Source organism: Moschus berezovskii, chromosome 26, assembly GCF_049115385.1.
Source record: "Moschus berezovskii isolate FMDL1 chromosome 26, NW_MosBer_1.0, whole genome shotgun sequence".
Classification (NCBI taxonomy): domain Eukaryota; kingdom Metazoa; phylum Chordata; class Mammalia; order Artiodactyla; family Moschidae; genus Moschus; species Moschus berezovskii.
The window spans coordinates 28,993,213-29,006,052 of NC_142485.1; the positions used below are offsets into that span (position 1 = coordinate 28,993,213).

A 12,840-nucleotide genomic window follows, 5' to 3' on the forward strand; every position below is an offset into this window, starting at 1 on the left:
TTAGTCAGATTTTGATTTTTATGATTCATTCTGTCGAACTTTATACATAGTATATGAAAAAGATATTACAAAAAATACAGTCGCAGTGTAGATGAAAGTGTTACTGATAGTCTTTAAATTCTGTTTGGCTTAATGCAGTGTTCAGATACACATTTTAGTGCTGCTTGCTTTGTTTTTTTGGTTTTGTTGAGGGTTGGGGCTTAGTAAACGAGAAAGCTAGTAAAACAAATATAAATGGAATAATTTTTTAAAAACTAACTTTTAAATTATATATCTTTTGTACAATTTGTTTTTCCTATTACTTATTCCTTTTTTTTTTTTCAATTTCAACAAATTTGACTGTCATCTCTTTCCTTTCATTTCATAGGCGGGGATCCTTTGGGGCAGTTTGCTATTGAAAATATACAGAATGAATGGAAGGTCTATGTGAAGAAACCTCTAGATAGAGAGGAAAGGGACAATTACCTTCTGACCATCACAGCAACCGACGGGACCTTCTCATCCAAAGCTATAGTTGAAGTCAAAGTCCTTGATGCAAATGACAACAGTCCCGTTTGTGAAAAGGTAGGCTACTCCTGTCTTTAAGTTCATAGATTATGAATTCAGATTTCTTTCTTAAACCTTTCAGTCGGGCAGTCACATGGCGCTACTGCACGTCTTTCACGTTGTAAGTTCTTAGTGTTTAAGTCGAGATGGGGTTGATGGAGCCAAAGTTGGAGTCGTTTCAGAAGTACTTTTGGGGTTTATTTAAAAAGCTTGAAAACATCGTTCAAAAATACTGTGAATTGTGGACAGGATTACAGTTGTATGTTAACTCTAAACATGCTGTTACATTTTCCTGAAGGGATTCCCTTCATCTGGGGGTGAGGTAATGCAAGGGGGGAATATTAGGCCAGCAGTTCTTGATACATAGCTCACTTCTGCTCCAGCAGACTGTTTTTAGAGCCCTTGCATTTGCTAGAAGAGCCCAGAGCCCAGAGGTGCAGGGTGTGGCTTTTGCCCCTGCGGAGCCCATAGCTTTTAACGCGAGGACAACATGGGTACCAAGGAAGAGCTGTAGTTCAGCATAGGGGGTTGCTAGCTGTGACCTGACTCCTCTTTTGTAAGAAAAACAGTTCTGCAGACCCCTTGGATTTTAGTTTTATTCATTTCCCATGTGTTCTGTGACCCCAGTTAAATGATTTATGTTCTCCCTTGGCAGTCATGTTAACTTTCAATGTTCTAAGTTAATGGTATTGTTTACCGTCTTTGTAGACTTTATATTCTGACACGATTCCAGAAGATGCCTTTCCTGGGAAGCTGATCATGCAGGTCTCTGCGACGGATGCAGATATCCGTTCCAACGCTGAGATTACTTACACATTATTTGGTCCAGGTGCAGAAAAATTCAAACTAAATCCAGACACAGGTAAAGGTGGAATTTGGGCAATACAGATTCTGTTTCAACAGAGTCACATATTCAGGTGGTTTTGGATCACACAGATAATTTGAAATTATATTTTGTTCTTGTAAATTTTACTCTTCTGCTACAAAAATGGCACCTTTTAGAAAGGTAAGCAACAATTAGCTGTGTAAAGTTTATGGTGAGATAAAAAATTAGCAGCAGCAATATCACCTACTTGAATCAAGGATTTAACATTTGTAAGTTTTTTTATATCACCTTCTTTAAAAAAGGAAAACAACTCAAGTTAAAGTATATCAAGCTTTCTGCTTTATCAGGTTTCCATATAGTTTGTTTTATTGAACTTGTGACCATAAATTTATAATTCAGCATATTCATTAAAATGATTAATGATATTTTACCTGTCTTTAAACCTCTAGATTGTATTTCTCTTTGAATTTGTATTTTGTTAAAATTGGGTATCAAGTAACAGTTTTCCATTAAGCTTGCCCTCAAATTAATTACAGACATTTGAATCTAATTTTTGAGTCAATTAAAAAATTCCTTGAACTTGGTAAATTGACAACTCTTCTGCTTTTTTGACATTCTATATAATACACGAGACCCTTGCCTGGAGATCTTTATGGCTTAGAGCTGGCCCCTTGCAGGGTTTGACAGCCGCCAACTCAGAGGGCTTTCCCAGCTGTTGACTCTGTCACCGACAAAATTATTCTCCAAAGGAAGGCCATTATTCAGATTTTATAAATGTAAGAGGAAGAAGGATGTCTGCTAGCAGTTACATCTTCAGTGTCAAGTGAGCCCATGGGTATTTGTTTGTTTTTAGGTGAACTGAAAACATCAGCCCCCCTTGATCGCGAGGAGCAAGCAACTTACCATCTTCTCGTCAAGGCCGCCGATGGAGGGGGAAGGTCCTGCCAAGCTAGCATTGTGCTCACGTTAGAGGACGTGAATGATAACGCCCCCGAGTTCTCTGCTGATCCCTACACCATCACTGTGTTTGAAAACACAGAGCCGGGCACACTCCTGACCAGAGTGCAGGCCACGGACGCGGATGCAGGTATACCCGGAAGATGCTCTTGTCTTCAGACTGTGGCCGGAGGGGCTGTTCTAAAACGCACTGACCCCCTTTCACATACCCATCCTGATGCATGTTGAGTAACTCGCTGTTGTGTTAGCGTTGGGATTTCCTTGGTGGCCCAGTGGTTAAGACTTCTCCTGCCAGTGTAGCGGGTGTGGGTTAGATCCCTGTTTGGGAAGCTAAGATCCCATACGCCTTGTGGCCGAAAAACCAAAACGTAAACTGTATTGTAACAGATTCAGTAAAGACTTTAAAACTGGTCCATATAAAAAAAAAAACAAACTTAGAGAAAATGTGTTGGCATTAAAGATTGAATGAAGTCTTCAGAAAAAGGAACTCGTTTTTAATGAATATTCAAAATCTCGAAATTGTGCTCAGTGAACTTACTGTGATGCCTCTAAAACTCTAGCCTGTGATCACTGATTTTTATATCCCATTGAATTAATTGATAAAGGGTTTTTTTTTTTTTGGTGACTAAAGCATTTGTGACAAAGAGATTTAGTATCATAGGAAAATAACAGAAGCAAACAATACATTGTTTTTGTTTTACAGATCTTACAAGTTTTTTTGCGGAGAAAGTAAGACTCTAGGATATATATTCATAGCATTTTGATAGCAGAGAATAGAAATAACTTCTCCAGTCATTCCTATACTGAAGAGTTAGAATATCAAATATATTAATTTTCAAATAAATGTTTGTCACTGAAGCTAAGTAATATGTAGGCTTTATTTTTAAAGATCTGGGTTTCTAGAACATAAGTTCCTATATAATATGGTCTTAAAAAAAGTCAGATGACTATGAAGTTATATTTGTTTTAACTCAGTGAATCTTTCATTTAAAAGCTACATTTTTAAGATCTTAGTCAACAAGAATTTTTAAATAATATATATTAGCATTTTCCCTTTTCATATGTATGCTACATGTATTTTTTTAATTTATTTTTTAATTGAAGGATAGTTGCTTTACAGAATTTTGTTGTTCTCTGTCCAACATCAACATGAATCAGCCAAAGGTGAACATATTTTTAAGAAGCGTGCTTACATTTCTTGAAATAAAGCATTCTGACATGATGTGGTGTCTTGACAGGACTGAATCGGAAAATCTCCTACTCACTGCTTAACTCCGCTGATGGGCAGTTCTCCATTAATGAATTATCTGGAATCATTCAGTTAGAAAAGCCTTTGGATAGAGAACTCCAGGCAGTATACACTCTGACTTTGAAAGCTGTTGATCACGGTTTGCCCAGAAGGTTGACAGCTACTGGCACCATTGTCATATCTATTTTGGATATAAATGACAACCCGCCCGTGTTTGAATACCGTGAGTACGGTGCAACGGTGTCTGAGGATGTTCTCATTGGGACTGAAGTTCTCCAAGTGTACGCAGCGAGTCGGGACATTGAAGCAAACGCAGAAATCACCTACTCTATCATTAGTGGGAATGAACACAGAAAATTCAGCATTGACTCTAAAACAGGTAACCTACCTCACGGATGTGAGGAAGCCCTTATTCTGCCAGAAAGTCTAGATTGCTCAGCACTTTACTGGTATAATGACAGGTCATATGTTGTCAATAGATACCCTAAAAAAGAGAAAACTCAGATTTCCTGTGTGTTGTTATCTGAAGTGGGATTCATAGTGGTTTAGAAGGCTTTAAAACTATAGTTCTACACACTAAAATAATTTCTGGTGTGTCTGTTATAGATATGAGAAAATTTAAGGAGAAAATTAAAGCATCATACTCTAATAATTTAGTAAAGATAGAAAATGTAATAAATCAGTGAAGATAAAGAGTGGAAGATAGTAGAAAATTTTGCATAATGGCTCCCTTTTTTTGTGTCCCTCGTGGATCTCATATGAAATAGCTTCCCCAGTGAAACAGGAGTTTTGACCTCTTTGATCTTCGATTCAGTAGGGGCACCCGATAATTCATTAAATTGACTTCTTCATTATGCTAGCTGTGTACAGCTGGCAAATACCTCGACTGAGTTCCTTAGTGAGGGACTGCCAATGAGGTCAAAAGTCACTGGAGCTCTTGACTCTGGCTGCATAAATACTTTTGTAGTCTTGTTAACCTGTCGACTGAAATAACTATAAGGAAATTGCTGTCTCCATGCAAACTGTGTTTAATTGTATGTGACTATTTCAGATGAAGGGTAGGTGTGTGATGATGCTATCTTAAAATGTATTTTTAGCCCATATAAAATTGTTATATTTTTAGGACTCTTTAAGTAAGGATAGACTGTAAGGAGGTAAAAAAGAAAGACATTGAAAAACATTAAAGGAATTATTAAATCAAAAAGGGATTTTTTAAAAAATGATAGAATGTAAACAAAGAGTTATTCAAGAGATTTTTAAAAAGGATATGAATTTCTGTAAAAGTAGGAGAAGGAAAAGAAAATGAAAAGCCAAAGAATAGTTTTTATGTTTTCTTTCTGTTCTAATTAAAGTCTGTAGTAAACTGTCATTTAGAAGAGATAAGAAATGTAATCATTTTTATAACAGGGATATAGCGAGTACTGAGCAATTTAAGTTTAAGAGCAATTTAAGTTTAATAGCAATTTAAATATTCCAAAGAGTATCAGGAAAGTAAAAGCAATAAAGAAAGTTGCCAGGATGAGCCAATTCCTGTTTTAATTATTAGATTAAGAAATTAGAAAACATACATAAATGGTAAGTAAACTATTGAAGAATTCAGTCATAGGAGGAGAAAGTGGTGGCGTTTTAAAGCACTGGAAGTAACTCTGACTTTCTACTCAGGGGCCATATTTATCATTGAGAATCTGGACTATGAAAGCTCTCACGAGTACTACCTGACTGTAGAAGCCACTGACGGAGGCACACCGTCGTTAAGCGACGTTGCCACCGTGAGCATCAATGTGACAGACGTCAACGACAACACCCCAGTGTTCAGCCAAGACACCTACACGACAGTCCTCAGTGAGGACGCGGTTCTCGAACAGTCCGTCATTACGGTGTGTGTCTCTCCCTTTCCAGCTTTCTTCTGGGTCTTTGCAAGCACGTTTCTAGGGATTTATCCCGTTTTCTTGTTGCTGCTGCTGTTTTAATTCTATTTGTTTGTTTATTTCTGGCTGTGCTGGGCCATTGTTGCTCTTCAGGGTTTCTCTAGTTGTGGAGAGCGGGGGCTACGCTCTCAGTTGCAGAGGGCTTCCGTCGTTGCCACGCATCAGCTCAGCCGTTGCGGCTCCCGGGCTCTGGAGCGCAGCTCAGTAGCTGTGGCACACAGGCTTAGTTGCTCCGTGGCGTGTGGGATCCTCCCAAACCAGGGATCAGACTTGTGTGTCCTGCACTGGCAGGCGTGTTCTTTACCGCTGAGCCACCAGGGACGCTCTTAGCCAGTTCTTACAGTGGCCTTACTTAAAAATAATTGGAAGATGAGGAAATGTCTTTTATTAACCCAGTTACTGGCTCAATTATAAGTAATTGCTGTTGATACCAGAAATTAGCTCAATAGACGTCTGTCACGTCCTCATATGTCTCCTAAACAGGAGTGTGATGTTTTCTAGGTTATGGCAGATGATGCTGACGGACCTTCAAACAGCCACATCCACTATGCGATTATAGACGGCAACCAGGGAAGTCCGTTTACAATCGACCCTGCTAGAGGAGAAGTGAAGGTGACCAAACTTCTCGACCGGGAAACAGTAAGTGGAGAAATTAAATTGGTTCAGTTCAGTTCAGTTCAGTCACTCAGTTGTGTCCGACTCTCTGCGACCCCCTGAATCACAGCACGCCAGGCCTCCCTGTCCATCACCAACTCCCGGAGTTCACTCAAACTCATGTCCACAGAGTTGGTGATGCCATCCAGCCATCTCATTCTCTGTCGTCCCCTTCTCCTCCCACCCCCAATCCTTCCCAGCATCAGACTCTTTTTCCAGTGAGTCAACTCGACGCATGAGGTGGCCAAAGTATTGCAGCTTCAGCTTTAGCATCTGTCCTTCCAATGAACACCCAGGATTGATCTCCTTTAGAATGGACTGGTTGGATCTCCTTGCAGTACTTGTTTACAGATTATCAAATAAATAGATGGAAGTGCCAACATTTGGGGAAATGTCAAAAGAACCAGCCTTATTCTCAGGAAGTGACAAGCAGAATATAAATACCTGAAAAGCAATTATAGTATGAAGATCTCCAGAATATGTGATTTGTTTCATACTTGTGGAGTTTCGAGAATAAAAGTGTTGTATTTAGGATGAAACTGCTGTTGGCACCAGTGTCTGGAGACACTTCGTGGAGCTCGAATCTGGGTTTTACATAACAGCAGAGATTTGGGAGATGCTAGTGTTGAGAGGAGGGAATTCCCCTTGAGGGACTGGGGGAAGAAAGAACGGAGAAAGGCAGTCACGGGGTGTATTCAGGAGGTTTTATTCAGTTGTGTTGGAGGAGAGGGATCTTACAAGTGAGGGAGAGAAGGTAACATCAGGTGTTTTAGGAACAGATTTCAAGCCACAGACAAAGCCAGGATTCTAGGTTCAGGCCCGCATTGCGGGCGTTAGGTGGTTCCCGACGACTGTGCACCCAAGTGCCGCGGTGCAGGGGGGTGGTCGGGACCAGGCCTGCAGCAGGTCTGAGTGTCGTGAGGGGTCGGAGGACCAGTGGCAGTCGTCACAAGGCGACAGGAGCCCGCGTGGAGACAGTCAGCAGTGACTCGTGAGACAAGACTTAAGTGCGGAAACTTGGTAGAGGAAAAGCGAGGGGCACAGAGAGCTGGGCCGCGGCCCTCCAGCAAGAGCAGAGGGGCCGACGCCTTGATGCCACAGGCTCACTGTGACTGAGGAGTGCATCAGAGGAGGTCACAGGGCACAGACGTAGCACCGGGGAGAGTTGCGCGAGTGTGGTTTTGGCTGTGCTGATCTGTCAAGGAAAGTGGCATATTCAGTAGGTGAAGTTGTTCAGCCAGTTTTGGGCCACTTTAGTCCAACTTGGGACTTGAAAGCTGGAAATACAGAGAAGGCACGTGCCTCTGGAGATGATCGTGGAAGTGATCCGAGGTTTGGAGGTAAATGTGAGGGAATGAGGAGAGAGGCAAGCCCTCCTTCCCTGTCTCCACCCAGCCACCCATCCACTTACTCACCCTCTCTCGCAAACAGGAGGGGAGCTGCCGCGGAGGTGATGAAGAGAAGAAGTGAAAGAGCCTTCGTTCAGGGAATTAGAAGGGCATCGGGGTAATGCAGACTGTGATTTCAGAATAGTGGGCACATCCAAGTTGAAAGGAGTTTGGGGAGATAGTGCTGAGATACTTCATAAAATCACCATTCTTTAATTTCTTTTCTGACTCGTTATTTTTGAGCAAGGACTCTTCCAAGAGATTGGGAGGCGTGACCGTTAACGCTTAGGATTGCGGTACTGCTGGGCAGAACAAAAGTTAGTGTTTTTGGCTTGAAACTGACTTCTCAAAACTTTGAGTAAACTCATGTCCATTGTGAGGTGGCAGGTGAGTTCCCCAGGCTGAGTCGCCCTCTCCGTGGGCATGTCTCGCAGGACTGGCCTCTTCACTGCTTCCTCTGAAAGAGAGACCTTAAAAGGAGCTGTCCTAGAAAAGCAGCCCCCTGCCCCACTTAATTAACCTTTTCTAGTAGGAAGTCACAAAGAGAAGGGTCTTGGGAGATTGAGACCGTTGACGGCAGTCCAAGTGCGACATTGATGCGGAAGATGAGCTGGAGAATCCCGAGTGTTGAGAATGAATGAGCCCTCAAGGGCAGGAGACAGCTAGATGTGTGTCTGCTTCTAGCTGAGGGTCTCATTGGGGCAGAGGGAAGGTTGCACTCTGACATGTGTGCACATCTGTTCTCATCATTTGAGTTCCTTTTCCGTATTAATTTCTGTTAGTAGATCGGCACATTTTCAAAGTTAGAACACCTTAACAGAGCAAGTAGGTTTTTGAGAGGCATCTGAGATCCTCCTCCGTGTTAGTAACTTTTTTCTGTCGGGCAGACACATTCCATTCTGCAGGTGGCTTGTGGCCATGCCCCTGTGTGCAGGCTAGGGAATCACCCGCCTGCAGGGTTCAGGGGACAGAGACCCTCAGATCTGCCCCTCTGGGGGTGTCAGAAGCACGCTTGAGACTATTCTTTGGTCTTGTGGAAACAGACACGCTTCTCTTTGTGTTTTCCCCAAGATTTCAGGCTACACGCTCACCGTGCAGGCCTCTGACAATGGCAGTCCCCCCAGAGTCGCCACAACCACCGTGAACATCGACGTGTCTGACGTCAACGACAATGCCCCCGTCTTCTCCAGGGGGAACTACAGCCTGATCATCCAGGTGACCGCGGGTCCTGGGCTCCTGGAATGCGTCCCTGCTGAAACGTGTGCTCTCATGGGCCTCGACTGTTCATTCGAAATAGCTTTCCTTTTGCAAAGACCACTTTTGAGAAAAATGGGAAGGGTGACATTACAGGGCTCTCTGTCAGTACTAAAAGATGAACCATTTCCAAAATGCTTTCATCTCTCTTCTTTTGGCTTTGGTTTTTAAAACAGGCTCAGTAGCTTGCTTCTTAACCTTGCCTTCTGCCCTGCGTTTCCTCCTTGCCCCACACAGACCCTCCCACTCCCCCGCCAAGCACCTCTCCCCTCCCCAGTCTCCCTGCACACCCCGTCCCCTCCAGCACCCCCTTCGCTACCCATTTTCCCTCCCGTTCTTCCCAGAACCACCAGCCCCTCTCCCCTCTCCTTCCAAACGAAGCAGCAGTGTCTGTTTTCTGTAAGCGTCCTGTTCTCGAAAGCTTGCGCGGTGTCTTGCTGACGGCTATGTTGTTCCCTTCGCCTGTGCAGGAGAACAAGCCCGTGGGGTTCAGCGTGCTGCAGCTGGTGGTGACGGACAGGGACTCCTCCCACAACGGGCCCCCCTTTTTCTTCAGCATTGTGAGCGGGAATGAAGAGGAGGCGTTCGAAGTCAACCAGCAGGGAGCCCTCCTGACGGCGGCCACCATAAATAGGAAAGTGAAGGATCATTACTTACTGCATGTTAAGGTATTCACGCCTTTCTTCATAGTTTTTTTTTTGAGGACTCAATGGAAAAGAACCACTGCGGTGATCTGTCTTCTCATATGTAAGCAGCTTATGCCTTGTGAGAAGACAAAACGGCAAAACTGAATTAGAATTACAGTCTGGTTTTCTTTTTTTTTTTGTCAGATATTCATTTTTATCTCACAGTACTTGGCAAGGGCATATTTATTTTCAGTTACTTTATCATAGACCTTCCCAGGTAGCACTAATGGTAAAGAACTCATCTGGCAATCCAGGAAACATAAGAGATGCGGATTTGATCCCCTGGGTGGGGAAGATCCCCTGGAAGAGGGCATGGCAGCCCATTCCAGAATTCTTGCCTGGAGAATCCCCCTGGACAGAGGAGCCTGGCAGGCTACAGTCCGTGGGGTCGCAAAAAGTCAGAGACGCCTGAAGTGACTTAGCACACACTTTAGCGTAGATGTTGGTGGAGCTAAGTTTCAGCATGAGTCAGTGCAAGCGCCAGAAAGGAGTATTTATCCTGTGGTTTCTTTCAACAAACCACCCGTACATGCCAGAACTGTACACGATTAATGTTACCACCAAGTCACTACTATTAACAATCTCTTTCCTATGAATTCAAGCATCATACTCCCAATTTCACTGGGACCAATTAAAATACCTCCTCCGAAAAAAGCTTTCTACTCTGTCCCTTGGTAATGCTTTTTACGCAAAGAATTAAGTATCTAACAATTGGTCACATTTTAGAACTTGAGCAGCGTAGATGTATTTATATTAAGAAGTTGTGAACGACGAAACAGACAAAGGTGATTTTCTCCCCTCTTTGCTCACAGGTGGCAGACAGTGGAAAGCCTCAGCTGTCGTCTCTGACATATATTGACATCAGGGTCATTGAAGAGAGCATCTACCCTCCGGCAATCCTGCCACTGGAGATTTTCATCACTGCTTTCGGAGAGGAGTACTCGGGCGGTGTCATCGGGAAGATCCACGCCACCGACCAAGACGTGTACGACACGTTGACCTACAGCCTCGACCCGCAGATGGACAACCTCTTCTCCGTGTCCAGCACGGGGGGCAAACTGATCGCGCACAAGAAGCTGGACATAGGGCAGTACCTGCTCAACGTGAGCGTGACGGACGGCAAGTTCACCACTGCGGCCGACATCACGGTGCAGGTCAGACAGGTGACGCAGGAGATGCTCAACCAGACGGTCGCTGTGCGCTTCGCCAACCTCACCCCTGAAGAGTTCGTCGGCGACTACTGGCGCAACTTCCAGCGAGCTTTGCGGAACATCCTGGGCGTGAGGAGAAACGACATTCAGATCGTCAGCTTGCAGCCCGCCGAGCCTCACCCACACCTGGACGTATTGCTGTTTGTAGAGCGGTCAGGTGTCGCCCACGTTTCCACCAGACAGCTCCTGCAGAAGATCAACTCTTCCGTGTCGGACATCGAGGAGATTATCGGCGTGAGGATCCTGGAAGTGTTCCGGAAGCTGTGTGCGGGCCTCGACTGCCCCTGGAAGTTCTGTGACGAGAAGGTGTCTGTGGACGAGAGTGTGATGTCAACTCACAGCACGGCCAGACTGAGCTTTGTGACCCCACGCCACCGGCGGACAGCCATGTGCCTCTGTAGAGGTAACGCACTGGAGGGTGGAAATGGGTGTGTGGGTCGGTTCATGTTACAGCCTTTGATGGTGACACAATGAAGATCCGTTTTCTTGAAATTCCTACTCATTAGCTTTCCCTCTCCCCTCTTTTTTTTTTTTAAACAAAGAGGGAAAATGCCCACTTGTCCATCATGGATGTGAAGACAATCCGTGCCCTGAAGGATCGGAATGTGTCACTGACCCCAGAGAAGAGACGTATACCTGCGTCTGTCCAGGTGGCAAGTCTGGTCAGTGCCCAGGTGAGAGACTAAAAGAATAAAAGAGTGAAAAAATGTAATAAAAGTGTTAGTCATGTCTGACCCTTTGTGACCCTATGGGCTGTAGCCCACCAGGCTCCTCTGTCCATGGGATTCTCCAGTCAGGAATACTGGAGTGGGTTGCCATTTCCTTCTCCAGGGGATCTTCCTGACCCAGGGATCGAATTCAGGTCTCCTAAATTGCGGGCAGATTCTTTCCCATCTGAGCCACCAGGGATGAAATGACCTCTAATTATTTAAATTGCCGTTTTTCTGGCTACTTGTGAAAGCTGTCTTTTCACCTGTTCATGGCCTGGTAGCACTTCCTCTGCTTTGACTGGCCAGTTCATGCTTCCTGCTTGGTTATCTGGATTATTTGTCTGTTTCTTATTTTTAATGGATGGAGCTCTGTATAATTTTGAACATTAACATTATTTACATGTTAATAGACCCCACTGTCTGTATGTTACAGGTCTTTTGATTTGTTTAATTTTTATTTTCTCATTTGTGAATAATTTTACAAAATAGTTTTCATCTCTGGATTGATATTAGTTTCATCATTTTTGTAGAATATGAATTGTTTTACGTCTTGCTTGAGAACATTTTGCAAACCGCCTTGAGGCTACGTATTTTTCTAAATTGTTTTCTAATGATTTTTTAATGAATATTTCATATCTGGATCTCTTATTTATCTTAGAATTCATTTCTCTGTGTCTTCCAACAGTCTTAACTTATTCGCTCCAAGTGGAGATCTAGTTTAGCTGTTGCTGTTTATGAAACAAATAGACATTTCCCATTGAATTGAATTTTATACTGTAAAATCTTATATCCAAAACTTGAATTCGGGCATGGTGGTGGGGGGACAACTTATACAAATATGCTTAAACTTGGTTCTGATTTATGTCTTCTCTTTGTGATTCCCAGGGAGTGCATCCCTAACATTTACTGGAAACAGCTTTGTGAAATATCGTCTAATGGAAAATGAAAACAAGTTAGAGATGAAGCTGACCATGAGGCTTCGAACGTACTCTGCCCACGCGGTTGTCATGTATGCTCGAGGGACCGACTATAGCATCTTGGAGGTGAGTGTCAGTGCGTATTTGTATCTCAGATTGTGGGAGACTTTAAAAGTATAAATTCCATTGTATGTTCAGATGGCCCATTTTTTTAAAAGAATAAGATAAGCAACATGAAATGAGTGAGTTCTTCCTTTAAATGATTCATTGATACCAACACATAAGTTCTATGGGATGAAAGGTTCTTTTTGCTATACAGTAACATAGACATTTACTTCTGTTTTTTACAAAAATTTTCAGGTTCCTGTGACCATTACATTCAAACTCTGATATTAATCTTATTAACATTATGGAGAGTTTATAGAAAGGTCCTATATACACTTGAAGTGATGCTCAGTTTACCTTCTCTTTTTTTTTTTCAATCACGAGTGATTCGTTTTTGATTTTAAGCAAA

The 12,840-nt window shown here is 43.2% G+C and overlaps 1 protein-coding gene across 6 annotated transcripts in view; it reads left to right on the top strand.

Annotated features, from left to right (window-relative positions):
* Nucleotides 1–12,840, top strand: part of FAT1 (FAT atypical cadherin 1) — a 126,951-nt gene that overhangs the window by 99,733 nt on the left and 14,378 nt on the right. For all 6 annotated transcript variants that reach the window (XR_016036509.1, XM_055416455.2, XM_088832718.1 and 3 more), the window contains exons 11-21: nt 368–564; nt 1,255–1,408; nt 2,226–2,459; nt 3,568–3,957; nt 5,241–5,455; nt 6,008–6,145; nt 8,620–8,763; nt 9,273–9,470; nt 10,301–11,102; nt 11,242–11,373; nt 12,295–12,452. Coding sequence is in view for 5 of the 6 variants with exons in the window: in XM_055416455.2 (XP_055272430.2) it covers nt 368–564; nt 1,255–1,408; nt 2,226–2,459; nt 3,568–3,957; nt 5,241–5,455; nt 6,008–6,145; nt 8,620–8,763; nt 9,273–9,470; nt 10,301–11,102; nt 11,242–11,373; nt 12,295–12,452 (2,762 nt within the window). In the remaining variant the exon portion in view is untranslated. The remainder of the gene's footprint in view (nt 1–367; nt 565–1,254; nt 1,409–2,225; nt 2,460–3,567; nt 3,958–5,240; nt 5,456–6,007; nt 6,146–8,619; nt 8,764–9,272; nt 9,471–10,300; nt 11,103–11,241; nt 11,374–12,294; nt 12,453–12,840) is intronic.